General features: G+C 42.1%; 1 protein-coding gene across 1 annotated transcript in view; it reads left to right on the top strand.

Moving 5' to 3' along the window:
- Positions 1-25,910, top strand: part of LOC131680119 (GPI ethanolamine phosphate transferase 1-like) — a 938,165-nt gene that overhangs the window by 687,461 nt on the left and 224,794 nt on the right. The window contains exon 12 of the mRNA XM_058960839.1: positions 22,693-22,883. Within this exon, the coding sequence (XP_058816822.1) occupies positions 22,693-22,883 (191 nt within the window). The remainder of the gene's footprint in view (positions 1-22,692; positions 22,884-25,910) is intronic.

Here is a 25,910-nt window from a genome sequence, read left to right as displayed (position 1 = left end):
TTGAACCGTCTCTGGGCATCTACAAATCGCTCGCTAAATCAGAAGATTTTGTGCGAATTTCGACATTCTCTTCGTTCGAACATTTTATGGATATTTTTCTACTCATTTCGGTTTAGCATCTTCTACGCCTTTTAAAGGTGTAGCTTGGAACACCTAGTGTTTTCCAGCACCGTCAAGCATTGTCATATTCGGTTAGCGCATAAACACTGTGAACTCTAGAATATACTTTGTTGTAACGAGAGTAAGTACTATAACCTTTCTTGTGACAATGAACATATTTTTAGGATTGTCTTAGATTTGAAATTCATTTCATTATGAGCTTTTCAAAATTTAATTTAGTTTCTAGTGACTATATCAAATTGTCAGAATTAAAAGCTTTATGCAATTTTTTTTAAGCCCCTCCCGAAACAAAATCCTGGCTACGGGCCTGCCTCGCAAGCAGTTGGCAACGCAGTAAAATGCATTTCCGATTAAATTTACGAATGCTGATGGTGTGCAGAAAAATGTCATCCGAGATGCCGTGACCTATACTGAACACGCCAAGTGCAAAATCTCAATGAATGTCGTCTATACTCTGAAGCGGCAGGGACGCACATTGTATGGATTTGGAAGTTGAAAAGGTAGAACTCACTTGTATCATATAAAAGGCCCTTTTCAGGGCCACCAAACTCATTTCAAAGAATAAGTTTGCATTTTCTGTTTCATGAACTATTTCTCCCTGGAGAGCAATTTGGGTTAAACCCTAAATTATGATTTATTTCAGTACGCAAATTGCAAGTATGGTCGGAAACAAACTGGAGTGAAGTGGAAAACATTTTTACTAGGCGCATTCAAAAAAGGTTTCAATTCTCAAACATTTTACCAAGGTGCCGTATTACATTACTCTCTTTACCCTGAGTGTTCGATAATCTCCGTATTGGAAACACAATTGCAATTTTGTTCTTTATCAAAAATATGTGGTCGACCAACGAAGGGGTGGAGCTTCGAAGAACACATATTGAGGACAACACAAAAAAGGACGAGCTTACATTGTGCTGTAGTTAGGTATAAAAACTAAGCATGCTGTTGCTCACGCTCAGTTCGTTTCCAGCATTGGCATGCAGCAGTTCGTTTGCAGCATCTCCCGCAAAATTCAAACTGCCGTCCGTTTGCTGCTGTCAGAAGAGTTGGTCAAGCATGCCGTCTCAGATGGCACCAAAACTGTTACCATATACACCAGCTCCAAGTAAATTTCGAACACTGCCCAAACAAAAGGCCCTTTTCAGGGCCATCAATTTATCGACAAAGAATGAAATTGAACTTTTGTTATTACAAGCATCGGAAAGTGGCTTGTCAAGAGCGTTGGATGGTAAGTGAGCCACTTGTGAACAATACCGTCGCTTTGACGTAGAATGGCACGAAATCAAAAGTTATTTGTGATTTATGGACAGTTTAGTGTAATGATTCAATTTACAAAAATCGAACGTTTTCCAACGTTTCAATATAGGTGCCCCGTTTCAAAATTTTCGGCCAGAATGCTGCCTGATTTTTCAAACGTGAAAATCTGCTGTTGTATTGAATGAAAACCTTCGATTTTTGCGGTTATTGGAAATAGTTGTGACTAATTCTGTAGAATGTACAATTACTGAAAATAACGGATTTTGTGAAAGCAGTGGTTGGTCCGTACAATTCGATTCCAAGCGAGCCAGACTAGTTTTCGTTGGAAGGTCCACCTCTGACAATAGAAGTAAACTATTTTATTTTGAATTCAACTACAACTTCTTGAAAACAGCACAGCTAAAAAACTTTTGGGAAAAACGCGCAAGCCTAAATTTTCCACTATAATGGAAACTGCCTGTGCCCCCGCCGCACAGCATCATCAAGATTGATAGTAATTCAAGCCGGGAGGAAAGAGGTTGTAAGGCAATGGAAAACGAAAATTTCATTTATATCTTACTGGAATATAATTGTCTGGTTCTGAAAAGAACTTGTTGGTTTGTGGTTTATTTTGGGTCACAATTTAGGCCTGCTCGATTGCTGATAGCTGTGAATTTCTCGCAGGGCGACAGTTTCTGTTCAGTAGTGATGAGGCTTCCTAACGCCAACCGTGACTGAGGCACTTTTACACGGCCTTCGTTGCTTACTGCTTGCGGGGAGGCTTTCCTCCGGTGGACTTACGAGCGGTCTGTTTGGTACGGGCCATTTATCAACAAAGAATCGAATTGAAAATTTGTTATTACAAGCATTCGAAAGTAGCTTGCCAAGAGCGTTCGATGGCAAGTGAGCTACTTGTGAACAATATCGTCGATTTCACGTAGAATGACACAAAATAAAAAGTTACAATTTGTGTGCTTGTTTACAGTTTCGTGTTTACTAGGCGCATTCAAAAAGAGGTTTCAATTCTCAAACATTTTACCAAGGTGCCGTATTACATTACTCTTTTTACCCTGAATGTTCGATAACCTCCGCATTGGAAACACAATTTCAATTTTGTTCTTTATCAAAAATATGTGGTCGACCAACGAAGGGGTGGAGCTACGAATAACACATATTGAGGACAACACAAAAAAGGACGAGCTTACAGTGTGCTGTAGTCAGGTATAAAAACTCAGCATGCTGTTGCTCTCGCTCAGTTCGTTTGCAGCATCAGCATGGAGCAGTTGGTTTGCTGCATTTCCCGCGAAATTCAAACCGCCGTCCGTTTGATGCTGTCAGAAGAGTTGGCCAAGCACACCGTCTCAGATGGCACCAAAACTGTTACCATATACACCAGCTCCAAGTAAATTCCGAACACTGCTCAAACAAATGGCCCTTTTCAGGGCCATCAATTTATCGACAAAGAATCGAATTGAAGTTTTGTTATTACAAGCATCAGAAAGTGGCTTGCCAAGAGCGTTGGATGGTAAGTGAGCCACTTGTGAACAATATCGTCGCTTTCAAGTAAAATGGCACAAAATAAAAAAGTTATTTGTGTGATTTGTAGACAGGTTAGTGTAATGATTCAATTTACAAAAATCGAACGTTTTCTAACGTTTCGATATAGGTGCACCGTTTCAAAATTTTCGGCCAGAATGTTGCCTGTTTTTCTAAAAGTGAAAATCTGCTGTTGTATTGAATGAATACCTTCGATTTTTGCGCTGATTGGAAATAGTTGTGTAGAATGTACAATTACTGAAAATAACGGATTTTGTGAAAGCAGTGGTTGGTCCGTACAATTCGATTCCAAGCGAGCCAGACTAGTTTTCGTTGGAAGGTCCATCTCTGACTGTTTGGGAATGAACTAAACCACTAAATTGGCAACACAGATAAGTTCCACATAATTATCTCTCTCCCGTAGATCTGCTCTTATCAGTCTATTTCCCTTATCACCAGCAGAAAGATAGGGATAGCAGGTAGCTATCGATCGTGCATGATCGTATCCTATATTCACCACTGCACCATAGCAGCGACCAGTCTGCTAGGTCAGTACCAGTTAAGTTCAGACCATCCGACACATCGCATCTGTGTATCTAAACCGCGCTAGATAACAGAGCAAATAAAGTTCAAATATATAGTGAAGTTTTCTTTCTTAAATAAACTCTGTTTCAATAGTGCAACGACTTGTGATATTTCACTACGGGACAGTTCCGAAAGTCACTAGTCAACCGCGTCGCGAGTGCGTGTGCACCCAAAAGGGCTATTGTGCTTGGCCCGTCGGCCATCTCTAACAAACTGCCAGGCCAACGGCCTGTGGAACGAGGTCAGTGACCTCCGCTACTGATAAAATACGCGTTCTAACTCCGACCGAGAACATTGGTCCTTCGAACCGGATAAAACCGCAAAATTGCTCGATTGGTCGAAGATTCGCGTGTTTGCGGTGTGAAAAGTAAAGTTCTTTCACGAATAAAAAACCCACGCGGTTTGCTACCCGAGTGATAAGAGGTGGAGAACAATTGAAAGGCCACAGGGAAGCATTGTCACAACCGCGTGGTTGCAGTGAATCGCCATTGGAGTTTTTGGATCGCTTACGGGGGGAAGTTTGCTGCTTGTTAGTTTCATCTGTTGCTGGAGGATTTCTTCGCTGCTGTTCTACATCAAGGATCAAATCGATAAGTATATGTTGCATGTCTGTGGTGGCGTTGAATGCATGAGGCGCCAATTGCATGTTGGTTTTTGGGTGAGTGGAATCTTGGCAAATAAAAGCTGGAAATCTAAAGCACGAGAGTTTTTCTTTGGGATTTGTGAGCCCGGGTTTGAGTGTGATTATATGATTGGCGGATCGTCTGACTTGTTGGTATTTTTTCTAGTTGTTGGGTCCACTGCTGCTGTCAATTCCTTTGGTCACTTGTCAATCGGGAGCGCGAAATTCCAAATCGTCGTGTCGGTCAATTCATCTAATAGTGTTCCTGATTAACGAAAGGTGTCGGAAAGTGAACAGTGAAGTGAAGTTTGCAGTATTGCTTCGATACTAATAAGTGAAGTTTTGACTAAAGTGAGTGAACAGTTTCAAATTTGAAAATCTAACTTTAAAGTTTCCAAGTGACATCAGCAGTACTGCAAACCAGTAAGAAGACCTAAAGTGTAGTGCAAAAATGGATGAAATGAAGGAGCTCAAGAAGCAGGAGCGGCAGTTGCGGTCATCTATCAAGACGATAGCGAAGTTTATACAAGGATTTCGCCGAGAAGTGCATGAAAGGCAAATTGAAGTTCGACTCGAAACCTTGGAGAACGCGATGAGGAAATTTTACACTGTGCGGCGCAAGATTGAGCTGATAATCGACGAGGAAGATGAGAAGCCAGACTTGAAGGAGTCGGCAGAGCAACGGACCGAACGTTTAGAAGCACTGGCAATCCAGCGAGAGGAGGAATTTGATGAAGCTATTCGAGTTGTAGAGGAGGAATATTTCGAGATCAAGTCTTCTCTCATTGCTTTGCGAGCCAAGTCGATTTTGCAACCAAGGCAGGTTGGTCCCATTGAAGATGTTGCTATACCTCAGCCTTCTGTTTCTCGTGTTAAGCTACCGGATATCAAGCTACCCTCATTCAGCGGAAAGGTGAAGGAATGGATTACGTTTCGAGATTCGTTCCGCAGCTTGATTCATAACAACCGTCAGCTGGATGATGTTGACAAGTTTACATATTTACGGTCTTCAGTAACTGGCGATGCGTTTCAGGAGATTGACTCCGTGGAACTTTCAGCAGACAACTACGAGGTAGCCTGGAGACTTTTGGAGAAGAGGTTTGAAAACAAAAAGCTCATCGTAAAGGCGCATTTGGATGCTCTGTTCGCGATTGAGCCAATGCGAAGAGAAAGCTGCGACGCTCTGAACACTCTGATCAGTGAATTCGATCGCAACTTACAAATGCTGGCGAAGATAGGCGAACACCCGGAAAACTGGTCGACAATACTTGCTCACATGGTATGCTCTCGCTTGGATGCGGTCACTATTCGTCAATGGGAAACCCACCACAACTCTAAAGAGGTGCCAATATACGATAACCTGATGGAATTTCTACGAGATCAGTGCACGGTATTGCAGTCAATCGCTCCAAGCAAATCTAGTGTTGATGAATCGAGACGTTCACGTTTGTCCGTTACTCATACTTCAGCTCAGTCGTCGAAGAGATGTGTGTTTTGCGGTGAATCGTTTCAATGTTTCGCTGCAATAAGTTTAAGAGTATGTCAGTTGCCCAGCGAGTCGAGGACGTGAACCGAAGGCGACTATGCCGAAATTGTTTGTCAGTGGGTCACTTTGCTGATTGTTGCTCACGAGGATCCTGCAATCGGTGCGGCGGTAAGCATCACACTCTTCTGCACTACGAGAATACAGCAAGTGTCATTCGCCCAGTGAAACCTCCCACTCCGCAAGTACAAGGTAGACCACAGGTAGCAGGCCCACAACCTCAATAAATCGTACCAAAACCGCAAGGTCAGACACAAAACACACCCACTCAATCACCCACACAAGTAAAGGCCACAACTTCACATCCCGTAATTCGCACCAGCTCTCAAAACACTCACCCACAATCCACCACAGACCCACACGTAACAAATACTCTCAAGACTACTGCGCAAGCATCGCCGCGACAGATTCTTATGTCCACTGCGATTGTTCGCGTTGAAGATCAGTTTGGAAACACTTCGTTTGCCAGAACTTTGTTAGATTCATGCTCAGAGTTCTGTTATATGACTACTAGCTTTTCGAGAAGATTGAAGTTCCGAGAATCCCCTTCATTCTTGAGAGTTGAAGGCATTGGTAATGGCAGTGTAGCATCAACAAAGTTCGTGGAAGCAAATATTCAACCACGACTACCGTCAATCTCAACGTTTACGGAGACAATGCAGTTCCATGTTCTACCGAAGATCACCCGAACTTTGCCTATTCGGCCTATTCAAGTCGACATCAGTCTGTTTCCATCAGATCTTGTGTTAGCAGATCCATCGTACGGAAAACCAGGATCAATTGATATGATTATCGGAGCAGAGTGCTACTACGACCTGCTCACTGCTGGAAGGAAGAAGCTATCCGAGGATGGCCCCACTCTACAAGATACCGTATTCGGTTGGGTAATATCTGGAAAGGTTCCGGAGGATCCCAACATTCCTAGAACTTCAAGCTACGTCACTTCTACAACGGATCTACAAGAGTTGCTTGCAAGGTTCTGGGAGCTTGAAACTTGTCATGTCAACAGTACCCATTCGGTTGAAGAGACTGCCTGCGAGGAACTGTTTGAAAGAACAACCGTGCGCGATGCTGAAGGTAAATTTGTCGTAACTCTACCAAGGAAAGAGTTTGCCATCGCAAGACTGGGAGAATCGAAAAATATCGCACACAAACGATTCCTTAATCTCGAGAGAAGACTCGACGCAAACCTTGAACTAAAGGCAATGTACCGCGAGTTTATCCACGAATATCTGTTGATGGGCCATATGAAGGAGATTATCGATGAGTCCTGTGATGACCCAGTTTACTACATGCCGCATCACGCAGTGCTGAAACCAGACAGTACTACAACAAAACTACGAGTTGTCTTCGACGGATCTTGTCGTACGTCTAGCGGAATTTCCCTGAACGACACGCTAATGGTGGGACCCGTCGTACAGGATGATTTGATATCGATCATCACCCGTTTCCGACTACATCGGTTTGCGCTTGTGGCTGACGTAGCCAAAATGTATCGGATGGTTCGTGTGCAGCCATCGGACCAACACTTGCAGCGGATTCTTTGGAGGGAATCGCCGGAAGAACCTATAAAGATCTTCGAGCTTACCACAGTCACGTACGGGACTGCAAGTGCACCGTATCTTGCGACGAAGTGTTTGACGAAACTAGGGAAAGACAGTGAGTCGACTAACCCCATTGCCGCTAGGGTAATCCAAGAAGACTTTTACGTCGATGATATGCTGTCAGGAGCCGATAGTATCGAAGAAGCTAATGCATTGATTTCGGAAGTGACTCAGGTAACCAACTCAGCCGGTTTCACACTCAGAAAGTGGAACTCCAATTCTGCTAAGTTGCTTTTAAGACTGCCGAAAAATCTGCAAGATGAACGATCCACACTGGAGTTAGATTCATCCAGTTCTACTGTGAAAACACTTGGTCTGCGGTGGGACACTAGTTCGGATAGTTTTTGCTTTAGTTTTCCACAGTGGCGATCGAACTCCGCCGCCATAACCAAACGTAGTATCCACTCAGATGCAGCGTGTCTGTTTGACCCGCTAGGATTAGTGGGACCAGTAGTTGTACAGGCGAAGATTTTTATTCAGCAACTCTGGTGTCTGAAGTGCGATTGGGACGACCCGTTGGATGAATCACTACAAGAAGTTTGGAAGGAATACAAGCAAAATTTGATGGCTTTAGAATCGTTATCAGTTCCCCGTTGGATTGGTTGCAGTAATGATTGGTCCGAAGTTCAACTACATGGATTTTGCGATGCATCAGAGGTCGCATATGGAGCCTGTCTGTACCTTCGTTGCACGGCTTTAGATGGAACAATCACAACACGTCTCATAACGTCCAAGTCCAGAGTAGCACCACTGGAAAATCTGAAGACCAAGAAAAAGAAAATATCTATTCCTCGATTGGAACTGTCATCGGCCCTTCTGCTTAGTCATCTGTTCGAGAAGTTCGCCCGAATCGCACCTGTTAAGTCTGCCTATTTCTGGACAGACTCGATGATAGTCAAGCACTGGTTAGCATCTCAGCCATCACGATGGCAAGCGTTCGTAGCAAATCGAGTGTCGGAAATTCAGCATCTCACCAAGGACGGAACATGGAACCACGTACCAGGAATTGAAAATCCAGCAGACCTGATTTCTCGAGGGATGTCACCAGCTCAACTACAATATCAGTCTCTGTGGTTCGAGGGTCCCCTGTGGATGTCGCAAATGGGACAATATTGGCCGAAAGCTGTAGAGCCTGCACCAGATCAGATAGAGCCTGCGTTGCTGGAAGAGCGACCATCGTCATCATTTCCTGCTCAAGCACTTCCACCTAGCGACATCTTTGGAATGCGTTCGTCATACACCGAACTTCTTCGACTTGTAGCGCTTCTTCTGCGCTTCAGATTCAACGCACAAACCTGTAATAGGCAGTCCAGAAAAACCGGAAATATTTCGCACGATGAATTAGAGCAAGCGGTGCTCGTGCTGGTTCGTCTATCGCAGCAGGAGTGCTTTTAAGCAGAGTTGCGCAGCTTAACAAAGAATGGTCAAGTTCATGAAGGATCCACTATCAATAGTCTATGTCCACGTTTGTCTGCTGATGGTGTAATGCGCGTTGGCGGTCGACTTATCCATGCGCCGATACCAGCTTCCAGGAAGCATCCGTTTATCTTGGATAGTCATCATCCTTTTGCAACTCTAATTGTGAGGCATTATCATCTACGTTTGTTTCACGCCGGACAGCAATTGCTGATTGCTTCCGTTCGAGAGAAGTTTTGGCCAACCGCTATTCACAGCTTGGCCAGAAAAGTGATCCACGAGTGCGTAGCGTGTTTCAAACGAAAGCCCAAGGCGTTAGAGCAGCTTATGGCAGATCTCCCGCCTGAACGTGTCACTCCATCTTCACCGTTTTTGAAGGTAGGAGTGGATTATTGTGGTCCGTTCTTCATCAGCTATCCTAACCGTCGTACTCGGCCAGTGAAGAGTTACGTGGCAATATTTGTATGCCTCGCAGTGAAGGCAGTTCATCTAGAGCTCGTAGCAGATCTGACCACTCAAGCGTTCCTAGCTGCATTGAAGCGATTTGTAGCCCGTCGAGGAAAACCACAACTAATCATGTGCGATAACGCTACAACGTTCGTCGGCGCCAAACGTGAATTGATTGAGCTACATCGACTATTTCACGGACAGCACTTCCAAGATGCTGTTGTCAAGGATGCGGAAAACGATAACATCGAGTTTCGCTTCATTCCACCTCGCAGCCCAAACTTTGGTGGACTATGGGAGGCACAAGTAAAGTCATTTAAGAATCACTTCCGGAAGACAATCGGTCTGAGGACTCTCACCGTTGACGAAATGCTAACAGCTTTAGCGCAGATCGAAGCTATCCTCAACTCGCGTCCACTGACACCGGTCAGCAGCGACCCGAACGATTTCGAAGCGCTCACTCCAGGGCACTTTTTAGTGCATCGGCCTTTGACTGCGATCCCAGAACCAGGCCTTCAGGATATACCAATCAATAGGCTTTCTATGTGGCAGCGAGCCCTAGGTCTCACGCAGCAAATGTGGAAGAAGTGGAGCACTCAGTACCTGTCTGACCTTCACAATCGCACTAAGTGGACTAGGCAGCGAGACAACGTGGCAGAAGGAACGATGGTTTTACTGAAGGACGAGAATACACCTCCGCTGAAGTGGAACCTAGGACGAGTAGTGAAGGTCTTCTACGGAGCAGATGGCAACATCCGAGTTGTCACCGTGCGTACCAAGGACGGCTGCTTCGACAGAGCGATATCTAAAATCTGCGTTCTTCCAATCCGGGACAACGTCACGGAATCAATGGCAGTTGGGAACTAAACCCACTGCTGCAGCAATGCGGAGGGCTCCCCAGTGAGTGCCTCCGCAGTCCAGTCATCCTGCCCCGGTCCTCCGGGTCAGAAATCATCATGTCAAGTCATCAACGCAGTCATCCGTCAATCTGCAGTTGGTCGAAGCTCGTATTCGTCTCGTTTGTGCATGCATGTTGGAAGTTCTCTTTATTTGGTGAAGTCAAATGAAACAGTCTTGTCTCATTTGATTGGTAGCTATAAGCACGCATCAGTTTCGACGCGCAAGGCGTCCACGTTGGCCAAAAGGGTCATCGTCTGGTTAAGCAAGTCGAATTGTTTCGCAATATCGTTGGCAGTTACACAGTTCATCGTCTTTTCTCATCTGGAGACCAGCCATGGTACCATCTCCAGTCAGCCTCGGTTAGTCAGTTGAGGTTGGGTCTGATCACCCCGTCCAGTCAGCTAGAATCTCCGAGTCTACAAGCAAGCTATTTCGACTACCAACGTCATCCAAGTTCGAGGAACCCTCCCCACGAGCAACCACATCGTGAAGTATTCGCAAGCACCTAACAAGCTTGTGTGGGTAAGTTGTTCCGGTTTTACAAAAATCTCCATCAGAATACTACATCCATGTCATTCCGAGGAAATCACCAACCAAAACCATGCATACAAAATGCACAACGAGTCGTAATGAAGAAGGAAGGAAGTCATTCGCATCAACCGATGCACCCACACGCAGCGTACGAGACATCAGCCAGCATATTGATATCCGAAAAGCCATAGATGACCATCGTCCCCCACATAGGAAAATAATCCGAAATTCAGAGGCAGTGAAAGCAGTATCCAATCACCCGTAGCAGAAGCAGAAGCAATCTTTTAATCCGAAATGAAAAAGCAACCATCGCCACAGAACCGAGAGGACTCGGTATCGTCATCATCCGCAGCAGATTTGAAGCAGTTGAAAAGTGAATTCAAGTTGAAATGTGCATAAACAAAATTTGTAAAAGTTATGTTGAAGTAGTAGCAGATAGGAGTGAGAAGTACAGCATAGATTAGAAATGTGAGGACAGTTCAAGTTTGAAACCCCGTTGGTTTCAAGGCGGGCGGCATGTTTGGGAATGAACTAAACCACTAAATTGGCAACACAGATAAGTTCCACATAATTATCTCTCTCCCGTAGATCTGCTCTTATCAGTCTATTTCCCTTATCACCAGCAGAAAGATAGGGATAGCAGGTAGCTATCGATCGTGCATGATCGTATCCTATATTCACCACTGCACCATAGCAGCGACCAGTCTGCTAGGTCAGTACCAGTTAAGTTCAGACCATCCGTCACATCGCATCTGTGTATCTAAACCGCGCTAGATAACAGAGCAAATAAAGTTCAAATATATAGTGAAGTTTTCTTTCTTAAATAAACTCTGTTTCAATAGTGCAACGACTTGTGATATTTCACTACGGGACAGTTCCGAAAGTCACTAGTCAACCGCGTCGCGAGTGCGTGTGCACCCAAAAGGGCTATTGTGCTTGGCCCGTCGGCCATCTCTAACAAACTGCCAGGCCAACGGCCTGTGGAACGAGGTCAGTGACCTCCGCTACTGATAAAATACGCGTTCTAACTCCGACCGAGAACACTGACAATAGAAGTAAACTATTTTATTTTGAATTCACCTACAGCTTCCTTGAAAACAACAAAACTAAAAAACTTTTGGGAAAAACGCGCAAACCTAAATTTTCCGCTATAATAAAAACTAGTGCCCCCGCCGCACAGCATCATCAAAATTGATAGTAATTCAAGCCGGGTGGAAAGGGTGAGGGAGGTTGTAAGGCAATGGAAAATTTCATTTATAATAATAATACTTTATAATTGGCTGGTCCTGAAAACAACTTGTTTGTTTGTGGTTTATTTTGGGTCACAATTTAGGCCCGCTCGATTTCTGATAGCTGTAAATTTTTCGCAGGGCAACAGTTTCTGTTCGGTAGCGATGAGGCTTCTTAACGCCAACCGTGACTGGGGCACTTTTACACGGCCTTCGTTGCCAACTGCTTGCGGGGAGCCTTTCCTCCGGTGGACTTACGAGCGGTTTGTTTGGTACAGGCCATGTAGCGAAAAATGCTGATCTGCTACTTCTCTGATGCTGGTAGTAGGACGACGGTCAAACGCTCGTTCTCGTGCCTTCATTCATAAAAGTTCAACAATATTTTCAAAGAATGTTGCAAATTGTCAACTTGATAATTCCAAACATACTCCAAATAAACTATGAATGTGCTAAAGTCGACAAAATCGCATAGAAATTGCTTATTCCAGAGGAGAATTTACCGGTCTAAAGTGTATTCTACTTCACTCCGGTTATGTCTCTGACATTACCCACCCATCTTTTTTTTTGATTTTTTAGTGTTTTACACTCGCGATTATTTTGATTCTCGTTTTATCTGTATATCGTTTTATTCGGTAGTACGTGTGCATTGAAATTTCGTGACTTCAAGCACGATTATATCTGCCGGTGTGATTCGTGAAAGTGATTGTTTTTGGTTGTGATTTTTGTTTTCACTTGTCATTATCACTGCACAGACGTTACGCTCAATTTTTTCGTCAAAAGCGACATCTGCTGGTGGGTAGTTGAGTTGTCGCACGTTGCGTGCAAGTTCGCTTCCATTGACGCACGTTACCCGTTAGCGTTCTCCTGCGCATATTGCATACCCGCTAGGCGTTATTTCTACATCAAAAGCACGGCTTGTAACAACTGCTCGAAAGTGGTTAATGATTCTGATCGAATCACATGTCGTGGATACTGCGGAAATTCGTTCCACATGATATGCGTCAAGATGGATTATGATGTTCGTGACGTCCTGGGAACCCACCCACGGAATCTATTCTGGATGTGCAATGGCTGTGCTAATTTATTCTCGAATGATAATTTCCGTAGAATGGCTTCGCGTTGTTGCGACATAGTGCCTAACGACAATTCTCTGAAATCTATAAAGAACGACATAGCTGATTTGAAAGATGTAGTCAAAGCTCTCTCGGTTAAAGTTGACTCTAAACCGCTATCCCCAACTATAACGCCTTGGAATCGAATTGCTGAATATAATCCAGTTTCAAACACGCCTAAGCGCAAACGCGAAGATGATTCGCCCAAAACAAAAATTCCTAATATTCGTGGATCCAAAGCTGCGTTTGAAACAATAAAAACAATTTCACCACCTGAGGAGCTGTTATGGGTTTACTTGTCAGCATTCGATCCCAGCACGACGGATGATGAAGTTTCTACCCTTGTGAAAGATTGTCTGGGGGAGAATCTGCAACCGAAAATAGTTCGTCTAGTTCCTAAGGACAAGGATCTCTCATCTTTAAGCTTCATTACTTTCAAAGTTGGCGTTAGCAAATCATACAGGGATAAGGCTCTGTCCAAAGATTCTTGGCCGGAGAACATCTACTTCCGTGAATTTGTGACCAATTCAAAAATCCAACGACCTATCATCAGGATTGCGGCGGAGAAGAATCCATCTGGTGGTGGACAGTAGCGCCAAGCTGTTCCGGATAAACTCATCTGTCCAACTTCTTGTATCCCGGCGAGCGATTTAGGTCTACCTGGCGAATCGGTGACTTTTTCTGTGTCAGGTAAAGCCAAGAAGGGTATATGTCCTTCCGAAGCAATACAAGATGCTGCACACCCTCAATGTAAATTTCACTTACAGTCTGCTGATGAACACAACTCTACCGCCGCTGTGAATCTTCAATGTCAAAAACAAAATTTGGATCCCATCGTAACGAGCTCGTCTCTTCATAGCACATTCGGCTCTACAACGATCACAGAAGGACTAAGCACTCTATGCTATGCTGGTATGACTCATCGCACCCTGGGACGCACTGCAGCTAGCACTATGAAAGCCCTTGATCCCCCTGCCACAGCCGAGCTATTGCAGCCAGCGTTCACCAGTTGTCCCGGTCCTGTGTGCAGGAGTGGTGAAGGGGTCTTCCAAATCGATACCAACGGCAATCAATCGCAGCATTCAAACCTACAAATATATTACCAGAATGCCGGTGGTATGAATTCAGTAATCGAAGATTATCTGGTAGCAAGTTCGGATGAATGCTTCGACATAATCGCCCTCACAGAGACGTGGCTTAGCGATAGCACTCTGTCAGTGCAAGCATTTGGTGCCAACTACGATGTTTTCCGAACTGATCGCAGCTCACGCAACAGTCTCAAGGCTACCGGCGGCGGGGTACTTGTGGCTATCCATCGTCGATTGAAAGCGCAACTGATTGACGATACTTTGGGGGTCTGTGTCGAGCAGGTGTGGATGCGAATCAAACTGGCTGGCTACGCACTTTTTCTTTGCGTGGTTTATCTTCCACCGGACCGCACTCGCGATTCGACATTGATTGATTCACATACTGAGTCACTGGAACGGATTTCCGCTCAAGCAAGCCCGGTTGATGAGATCCTGATTGTTGATGATTTCAATTTCTCCGGATTAAAATGGCGCTCTGCTTCTGATGGATTTATGTTCGCTGATCCCGAACTGTCATCTTTTCATGATGGTATCACCAGTTTGCTTGACTGCTACAGTCTAAATCTGCTGTGCCAAACGAATAATGTGGTGAACGAGAACAACAGAATCATTGATCTCTGTTTTTCGAGCAAATCTGACTACGCGCCAAAAGTTACCGCAGCACCGTTCCCCCTGGTAAAGACTGTTAGACACCACCCTCCCCTGCATATATTGCTTGAAGCGATTCGAGTGAAGCATGACTGCAATGCTTCTGACACCGTCAGCTATAATTTTAGAAAAGACAACTATAATAGCATTATTGACTTCCTGTCGAATATCCACTGGACTGAAATTCTCGACAATGATGATGTCAACGTTGCAGTGCAGACCTTCTCTAATGTTATGAGCTATGCTATCGATCGCTATGTACCCAAAAGAAGTGGCCTTCAATCTAAGCACCCAGCGTGGCACACTGCCGAGCTGAGACGGTTAAAAGCGACTAAAAGAGCCGCTCTGAAGAAGTACTCCAAGTTTGGGGGCTACGTGCTGCGTCAACACTACGTTTATGTTAACCAAGTCTATAAAAAGACATCGAAGCGTTGCCATGCCGATTACTTGCGAAACGTGCAACGTAAGTTGAAGTCCGAACCTAAAACATTCTGTAAGCATGTAAACGAGCAAAGAAAGGAATACGGGTTGCCTTCAACGATGAGCTATGGAGGACGTATGAGCTCTAGTTTACAGGAGATCTGCCAACCATTCTCTGAAAAGTTCGCGAGTGTTTTCTCCAACGAGAAACTGACACCGACCCAGGCTTCACGCGCGGCTCTCAATGTACCTCAATCATACCAGTCTTTGAACTCTATCCATATCGACAATAATATGGTACAACTGGCGATTAGGAAAATGAAGGCTTCAACCTCGGCAGGCCCAGATGGTATACCAACTATTATTCTAAAAAAATGCTCTGCCGGTCTAATTGAACCTCTTTGTCATCTGTTTCAATTGTCGCTAACAACCGGAGTATTTCCCGAACTCTGGAAATCCTCCTTCATGTTTCCAGTTCACAAAAAAGGTGATAAAAAGGTAGTTGACAACTACCGTGGTATTACAACGCTAAGCGCAGTTCCTAAGCTGTTTGAAATGGCTGTGTTGGAACCCATCTCCAGCCACTGCAAACAGTATATCTCCGAGACTCAGCATGGATTTATGCCGAAACGTTCAACATCTACGAATCTTCTGTCGTTCACAACATATGTTACAGATGCTATGTCGGACGGCCTTCAAACTGACGTTATCTACACGGACCTTTCAGCTGCTTTTGACAAGATAAATCACGCTATTGCAGTGGCAAAATTGGATAGACTTGGCTTTGGTACTAATATTCTCCATTGGATGCAATCGTATCTCAGTGATCGTCGTCTAGCAGTCAAGATAGGTGATTGTGTATCCGAAGAGTTCTTTGCTTCATCTGGTATTCCGCAAGGCAGCCATCTTGGTCCATTGATTTTTCTTCTGTATTTCAACGACGTTAACTTTTGTTTAGAAGGACCACGGTTGTCTTTCGCCGACGACCTCAAGTTATACCATAGAATCCGGAATACTGATGATGCAGCTCTCCTTCAACGCCAACTGGAAACCTTTGCGGAATGGTGCGAGATCAACCGAATGACCCTAAACCCCAAGAAATGTACGGTCATTACGTTCTCGAGGAAAAAAACGCCAATTCGATTCGATTACTGTCTAGCTGAATCCACAATTGACAGAGCGAATTGCGTCAAAGATCTCGGAGTTTTTCTCGATGAACAACTGACGTTTAAACAGCATATCAGCTATATTGTCGCAAAGGCATCACGCTGTTTGGGGTTCATAATGAGAATATCTAAGCACTTTTCAGATATTTACTGCTTGAAATCTCTCTACTGCTCACTCGTTCGATCAACTCTGGAATATTGTTCAGTTGTGTGGAACCCTCATTATCTCAACGGTGTCCATCGAATTAAGACAGTACAGCGCAGATTTGTTCGGTTTGCCCTTCGTCGATTGCCTTGGAGCAACCCTCACCAGCTGCCAAGTTATGAAAGCCGGGGTTTGCTTATTGGACTCGATACATTGCAAGTGCGACGGGATCTATTCCGTGCTATGACGATTTCGGATATTTTGCAAGATCGAATTGACTGCCCCGAGCTTCTCAGTGCGATAAACATGAACGTTCGCCCTCGCGCCCTTCGCAATAATTTATTCCTCCGATTACCTGTTCGCCGGACTAACTATGGAGTAAACGGTGCCATCATTGGTTTGCAGCGGACCTTCAGCAGAGTTTCATCCGAGTTCGATCTTCACATTCCACGTAGCAGATTACAATTTGACTTTTTAAATAGATTAAGAAATTATCATTAGGACCACACTGTGTCTGTTGATATTAATTATAAATAAATTTGAGCATAGGGGCGGTGAGGCTTCTTGACAGCTACAGCTCAGCCACGTTACTGAAAATTAATCCTATTGCCAACGAGAATAACCGACACCTTGATCTTTGTTTTGTCAGCGATCAGGTTTCTGCTACATCAGTAGTGATGGCTCTCTCTCCTCTAGTGAAACCAGTAGCACATCACTCACCATTGATCGCCACAATCGATCGCACCCTAGCGCACGATTACAATGTTCCTCCGGTCCTCGTCTCATACGGCTTTCCACAAAGCTGATCTTCGCAGTATCGCAGACCCCTTCTCCACTCTCGATTGACTAAATATTCTGGATGACGAAGATGTTGATACGGCAGTTGTAACATTTTCCAACGTTTTGGGTTATGTTATTGACAGGCACGTCCCGAAGATAGTTCATCATCAACAAATTGACACTCCTTGGCAAACGAGCACGATGCGATGGCTGAAGTCCATTAAGAGAGCTGCTCTGCGGTGGTTTACCAAGTATCGCACAATTCCACTTAGAAACTATTACGTCAGTCTCAACCATGCTTATAAACGAGCTAGTCAGGATTGTTTCTTTCGATATCAGCGAAACATTCAGTGTAATCTCAAGTCGCACCCAAAACGTTTCTGGAAATATGTGAATGAGCAGCGCAAAGAATCCGGACTGCCGTCGTCTATGACTTTCAACGGCCGCACAGCTACCACATCCCAAGATATGTGCTGAATTTTTTCGGAGAAATTTGCGAATGTGTTCACAGATGAGGCCTTACCAGTTGATCAAATTGAAGACGCTGTTAGTCAAGTTTAGGGTTCGCAGTACCGACCCTTTTTGGCGAGAACCGGTAGTACGGTACTGAAGCCCTCAGTACCGGTAGTACCGGTAAAGTACCGGCACTCGAATATTTTTTTAAAAAAAATCGAGAAAAGCTTCAAACTGAAATTGAATGCTCAAACTGATGATCTTATTCTCAGATGATTGATTTTTGCTGATCAAAAAAACATGTTTATTGTTTTTAATTGCTTCGGAATGGCAAGACTCATTTCACAGAAGATATTTTTCGTATAGGGCACCTTCTTTTATTTCGAAATCTAGGCCACTTTGAAATCAATAACTGCTAAGTGGTGCGACTTTCGTCGACTTGAACAGATGGTAAATGTATGAAACCCTATTAACAACAGTTTATCAAAGCGAAAATGGCAGTAAATCCGAGCAGGTTAATCGCATTTCCTCTCTTGCTTTTCTGAAAATTGGTTTCGACCTTTATGTCGTTTGCCTACTATTCTCTAACGCATATCCATGCTCTTTGCTTTCCTGTAATCTGTGGAGTTTTGCTGAATTTTCCGATCACCAATAATTACAAATCGTCCCATTTGAAGCAGTTCAGCAAGTCTAAAACTGTTAGTTACTAAATCGCTGTTCGTTCTATTATAGATGAAGGTTTAAGAGCAAACCAAATACAGACATGACTTAGACCATAGTCTTATTACGCGCCACCCAGTGAATAATGGAAACCAATCAGAATGTCGCCAATAAAACTTTAACTTCCAGAATTATTATGATGATCGCCCCACCTCATTCCCACACAAAGGTGTTATCTCAACGATTTATCTAGAAAACAAATTAATATAATTAAACGTTATCTTGCAGACCGATATATTGAAACAGAACCCCCTGCAGAGTTAACATATTTGTCATAAAAAATTGTATAGTACCGAAAATACCGGTACTGGCTTTTGCTCAGTACCGGTATTACGATACCAAAAATTGGTCGGTATTCCCGGGATTTTCAGTACCGGTATTACCGGTATCACAACCCTAGTCAAGTTCCGGTTGTGAGCCAAACTCTAAGCGCTAGCGATGTCAATGAAACGATGATTACCAGAGCTTATTCTCGGTTAAAATCGTTCAATCCGGGATCCAATGGCTTCCCTTCAGTACTTTTGAAAAGGCTTATCGACGTTTTAGTGACTCCACTTCTTCGCATCTTCAGAGCATCTATTGCCAGTGGCATCTTTCCATCCTGCTGGAAGTCCGCGAATATGTTCCCAGTCCATAAAAAGGTAATAAGCGAGACGTCAATAATTACCGGGGTATTACTTCATTGTGTGCTGTCTCGAAGTTGTTCGAGCTGGTGATTATGGAACCTCTTCAGGGTCACTGAAAGCAGTACCTAAGTGACGATCAACATGGTTTCACGTCTGGGCGCTCGACAACGACTAACCTACTTTGACGAACATCCTACATAACAGAGAGTATGGAACGTCGCGCTCAAACCGATGTTATCTATACAGACCTATCTACCGCTTTTGACAAAGTGAACCATGACATAACAATCGCTAAAATGGAGAGTTTTGGAATTAGTCTGTTGCAGTTGTTTACCATCAGGTCCGGATGTCTGGGCAATCCAGATTCTGGATTGCCCAGACATCTTGGAGCAAATCAACATAAATGAACAACGCGTAACAACCACATGCTCCGATTGCAATTTCGACGCACTAATTATGGCATGCACAAGGCCATTACTGGCCTACAAAGGATTTTCAACCGAGTCACATCAGCTTTTGACTTTAATTTGTCTCGCCCAACTCTACGTCTACGTTTTTGCAGAACCTTCAACGGACACGCTAATTTCGGCTGATTCCTTCATTGGTGTTCTTTTTCACTGTAATATTATTCTTATCAAAATTTTTAACGATTTGACTGTTAGCGGTAAGTTTATCATTAAAACATCGTTGGGGCTTTGAAATGCCTGTTGGTGTATATATGACAAATACAAATACGCCCTAATCATATGTTTGTCGAGAAGTTTACTCAATAGATCAGTTACAAATCAAGCTCTCATTCCCTTATTTTTTCAAAAGTCCTCATGATGTTTGAAACAACGCTCGAATAAAAAAGTTTTTCATGTTCCATAAAACAAAACTGAAAATCCATAAAACAGTGTGAATGATCAATAAAAAAGGGCGATTTGATCCATAGATTATGTAAAATTGAACCATAAAATGGTCGCAAAAGAGCACTAAAATAGTAATAAAAGAGCAATTAAAATCAACTAATGCCCCATAAAAATATTGGACTGTTCCATAAAATGTTACATTTTGCGACATAAACTAACTGACATTGATCCATAGAATATTAACAATGTACATTAAAACACGTTGATATGTTCCATAGTATCGACAAAAATGTTTCTTGGTATTACAAAAATGGAGCAATAAAATGTTAGAAAAAGATCCACTAATTTGATGAAAATGTCTGCTAAATAATTTTTCTTTGTTCATAGAAATTGTAAAAATGAACATTAGAAATGCTATATATTGATTCATATGTGAATCAATACATATTTTATATAGAACGTTAAATAATGGTTCATGGATATTTACAAAACGATCCATAAGAAAAGAAAATGTAAAACGATCCATTAATGTGTGCTTATGCACCAGAAAAATCAAACTTAATGAAATTTTTGCTATTCGATCTAATATTAAAGTTTATTACATTTGGTTGTAATGTCAAACTACAACAAATAATGCATACATACAATGCATTTAACTACAACAAACAATGCATACATTATAGTTGAACTTAAACTTCTGTATCCCACTAGTCAGGTAACTGACCTATCTAACCGGAAATCAAAATGGCAACTCTTTAAACTGCAGGGTATCTATGACATTAGCGCGCTGAGAGTTATTAGACCACTGATACAGGCTGGCATGAGTCGCAAATACCAACTACCTGAAGCGAAAACGGACACTTTATACAGGAACACTGACTAATGTGGCTACGCCACATCGCTTTCTAGTGCACTGTCCGACTTCGCTGCCACTCAGTCGGCTTTTAACTAGCTATAGCCTTTATGTTTAAGCAAACCGGGCAAACGAGAGGATCACAAGTTCGCTTGCAATTCCAGCTACGGGTTAATCAATGCCTCGTCCAACGGATCCTCAGCGGCTTTGCGCCGCTTCGGATCCTTGGTCTCGGATATGCGGCCAAGCTACGTCACACTAGCTCCCAGTATAAGCTCACTTGTTAAAGCGCTGTCCCTGTTATGAGTATTATTAAGCACAACTTATTTTTTCAATTTACCAAACTTTGGTTAATAATTTTACATCTCCGCTCTCGGATTCGGTTTACTTAGGTTAAAATAAACGGTTTTCGCAAAAATCCGCATTAAGATTAGACCTCTATCCCTAAAGTCTCTAAAAAGGTAATTACCGATAAAAATATGTATAAAGTGAAATATATAGTCCATTTTTCGCTTCAGATAGTTGGTATTTGCGACTAATACCAGCCTGTATCTCAGCGCGCTAATGTCATAGAAAACTTGCCGTTTAAAGAGTTGACAAAATGATTTCATGTTAGCGAAGGACAGTCAGGTTCAGGTTTTCTAACTATAATGTATGCATTGGTTGTTGTAGTTTGACATCACAATCAAATGTAATATACTTTGTTATTAGTTCGAATAGCAAAACATTCGCATTATTTCATTATGTTTATTTTTTTTGGTGCATAAGCACATATTAATGGATCGTTTTACATTTTCTTTTCTTATGGATCGTTTTGTAAATATACGTAAACCATAATTTAACGTTCGATATATGAATCAATACATAGCATGTCTAATGTTCATTTTTACATCTTCTATCGACAAAGAAAAATTATTTAGCAGACATTTTTATCAAATTTATGGATCTTTTTCTAACATTTTATTGCTCCATTTTTTGCAATACCGTGGAACATTTTTGTCGATATTTTGAAACATATCAACGTGTTTTAATGTACATTGTTCATATTCTATGGATCAATGTCAGTTAATTTATGTCGCAAAATGTATCATTTTTTGGAACATATCCAATATTTTTATGGGGCATTGGTTGATTTTAATTGCTCTTTTATTACTATTTTAGTGTTCTTTTGCGACCATTTTATGGTTCAATTTTACATAATCTATGGATCAAATCGCCCTTTTTATTGATTCACACTGTTTTAGGGATTTTCAGTTTTGTTTTATGGAACACGGATAACTTTTTTATGGATCGTTTTACAATTTTTTATGGATTATTTTAAAAATTTTATATGTAAAGTATATTTTCCTCGTTCAAAGTAACCGATTGGAGTGCGGTCAGAGAAACTTTGCACGATTTGCTCTCAGAAAGCTGCCTTGGAACGGCCCTAGCCGTCTTCCGCTGTCTAAAAATAGATGCATGTTGCTAGATTTGCCAACACTGGAGTCTCTTTCGCTTTGCACTTTCTTGCAATTAATGTTGTCGAACAATATTGACTGTCCCGACATTCTCTCAAGGTATAAGGAATTGACCGCTTATTTGGATTCCTAGGCACCGTACAGCATATGGCCAGAATAATCCGGTAGACAGATGTTGTAACGAATTCAACGAAACTGCTTTAGTTTATGACTTCCATTCCATTACATCTAGTTATAAGTTAGCAATTAGACATTTTAGTTAGCAATTAGATATTTACCGAAGACGAAATAATAATTAAAATAAAATTTGCCGATTTTGTAGCGAAACGTCGGAAGGCAGCGGTGATCTATACAATGCGCTTCGTTAGAGCGGCGGTTATCTATACCGCTGAGAAGTTAATCGGATTCTACAGTCGTCGTTTGTGCTAGGCAAGGTCCTTAGTAGTATAATTTTTGCGATGCTACCATGAACGCCGTTCATGAATAATTGGATTATGTTCAGCCAAAAAATTTGCTCGTCAAATATATATCTGTTTTATTTTATAACTACTAGAACATTTTTCTGCTGAATTACTTCAAATATTCTTTATGTATTTGTTTTCAGCTACCTCATTTCTCATCCCGTTGCTTACCACTACATCCCTTCAAAGCCGAATGGTTGCTGTTATTGTGAACCTTGCTGGACCCTTTATGATGCTGTCATTGTCATACGAGCCATTATTTTTATTGGCATTTTCTTCGAGTTTGCTCGCGTGGGTACGTACGGAAGATATGCTTTGGAATACAAAGGAACAGGTAATTACTATTATAATAATAAGCATAACTTTTTAGCATTAGTTCCATTCTAGAAAAAGTTGAATAGAATGACACGATACAGCTTATGGAGTGAAGCGGACAATAGCTTTTTAATTGCGTTTTATTATTCAAATCATTCGCCCTGTTACTGCGTAACGAGTTAAACGTTGCAATGTGCAACGCCTCAAAATAAAAGTGTAAATATAAACAAACCATGCGTTAGCTCTCAGGGAAAGAAAACACGGAAAGAGTTTGAATATGACATAAAGTAATCAAAGCAAGAGGTCTATTTGGTTAGGCTACACAGAAAAAAATATTTTGTGGTTTTAAATTTATTTTCATGCACATGAAACAGATGAACTGTTCCCTAATTCATCTCAGTACCGTGCACGCACCTAACTTTGCGCAGCTCCAAACTCTGCGCACTTTATTATCATTTCGATAATAAACCATGGCACAGCAAATTTCCGAAAATTTCAACTATTGCAAAAAATCTATTTACCTATTGCTAATACATGAAAAATCATTCATGTAAGGTCAATAAATAAACAAAGCGATCATCACATGCTAAAACGTCCAAATTTTCTGCGTCTTAACACTGCACAGTGGTCCAGATCGCTAATTTAGGAAGAATTTTTACTTTTTGACAATCCTGTATAATTTAGCCGTATCATGTCTTAGGATGAATTTGTGTACATCATAAGATGCTTCTTTTTATTGGAATAGTTATTAGGGTGGTTCTAATTTATCTACAATACGAAAATAAACTTTTTACTGATGAAAGATAGAGCTCCACAGTCTTCCACGAAGTTGTAAAGTAACTCATTTTGAATAAATTTGTTGAAAATATTAAAGCGCTATCTCTTTTAGTTTTTGTTATACAAGAAATTTAAAAAAAAAGATTAGGGTGTTCCTGAAAAAAAAACTTTTTTGCCTTTCTCATATAAAGAAAGGCTATTCAATCACTGAAAAAATCGACTTTTTAACCGAGGCCCAGAGGGCCGAGTGTCATACACCATTCGATTAAGTTCGTCGAGATCGGCAAATGTCTGTGTGTGTGTGTGTGAGTGTGTGTATGTGTGTATGTCATTTAAACTCACACAATTTTCTCAGAGATGGCTGAACCGATTTTCGCAAACTCAGTTTCATGTGAAAGGTATAACGCTCCCATAAGCTGCTATTGAATTTTTAGTTGATCCGACTTCTGGTTCCGGAGTTACGGGTTGAAGAGTGCGGTCGTACAGCAAATTCCCATATAAACTGGTACCACCATGATGTTCAAATGATGTAAAACATATTAAAATTGATGTAACATTATGTAAAACATATTAAAATTGATGTAAGAAATTTAAAAAAAGATTAGGGTGTTCCTGAAAAAAAAACTTTTTTGCCTTTCTCATATAAAGAAAGGCTATTCAATCACTGTAAAAATCGACTTTTTAACCGAGGCCCGGAGGGCCGAGTGTCATACACCATTCGATTAAGTTCGTCGAGATCGGCAAATGTCTGTGTGTGTATGTATGTGTGTGTATGTGTGTATGTCATTTAAACTCACACAATTTTCTCAGAGATGGCTGAACCGATTTTCGCAAACTTAGTTTCATGTGAAAGGTATAACGCTCCCATAAGCTGCTATTGAATTTTAGTTGATCCGACTTCCGGTTCCGGAGTTACGGGTTGAAGAGTGCGGCCGTACAGCAAATTCCCATATAAACTGGTACCACCATGATGTTCAAATGATGTAAAACATATTAAAATTGATGTAACATTACTCTAGTTTGCGTGTCTGGATCACTAATGATCAATCAAAGCAGCTTTGACCACATTGGCCACCTATGACGGTTCATGACGCCCCCGGGGAACCCGCCAAGTTCCTAAGCTAATATCACACCCATTTCACAACGAATTCTCTACCGATTTTTACTAACTTGATTTCAAATGAAAGATACAGTAATGCCATTGACTGCTGCTGAATTTCATTCGGTTCTGACTCTTGCTTCCGGAGTTACAGGGGTGTTAGTAAGGATACACTGGAATTTCCCATATAAATCGGTACAATCGTAATACCTCAGAGGCTAGAAACTATTGAAATGGTCACCAAATTACTTTTAATCGCAGATCTGGATCACTGATTGCCAATCAAACATTCTTTGAATATATTGTCCACTATCGACGATTCCGGAAGTCCGGAATTTCGGGCATATTCCACAATTAAAGTCACATCGGTTCATCGGTGATGACTGAACCGATTTTCTCAAACCAAGTCTCAAATGGAAGGCAAAATATGCAGTTGAGTATTGCGTCGCCGCCCCTCCCCCCCGCCTTGCCCTTACACCTCCCTCCTTCATCACTCCCCTCCTCTTGGACCACCCTCACGCCCGCATTTCCTTCATCCACCCCGTATACCGAAATAAGATGAAGGATTTCTGACGCATCCTCCACTCCCACTCTACTAACCCCCCATTCCCTACATGTTCAAACCCATTCCACTAACCTTTCCAAATTATAATCACATGACGATAACATTGAACTCATGCTGATTAAGCTAATTAAATATTATTCTTTTGCCTTTCTCATATAGAAAGGTTATGCAATTGCTCTAAAAACCGACTTTCCAACCGAGGCCCGGAGAGCCGAGTCTCATATAACATTCGACTCAGTTCGTCGAGATCGCAAAATATCTGTGTGTATGTATGTGTGTATGTATGTATGTATGTATGTATGTATGTATGTATGTATGTATATAAGTATGTGTGTGTATGTGCGGATTTGTTAACAAAATGTACACATCGGTTTCTCGGAGATGGCTGAACCGATTTTTACAAACTAAGATTCAAATGAAAGGTATAATATTCCCATAGGTTGCTATTGAATTTCATTTTCAACCGACATCTTGTTCCGGATTACGAGTTGAAGAGTATGGTTACAAAACAAAATTTGTTGATTTGTCCACATCGGTTTCTCGGAATTTTCTGAACCGATTTTGACAAACTTGATTTTAAATGAAAGGTCCATCAGCTGCTGTTG

This window comes from Topomyia yanbarensis, chromosome 2 (genome assembly GCF_030247195.1).
Source record: "Topomyia yanbarensis strain Yona2022 chromosome 2, ASM3024719v1, whole genome shotgun sequence".
Taxonomy (NCBI): Eukaryota; Metazoa; Arthropoda; class Insecta; order Diptera; family Culicidae; genus Topomyia; species Topomyia yanbarensis.
The sequence above is the reverse complement of the archived record's forward strand: the minus strand, read 5'-3'. Positions and strand labels throughout refer to the sequence as shown.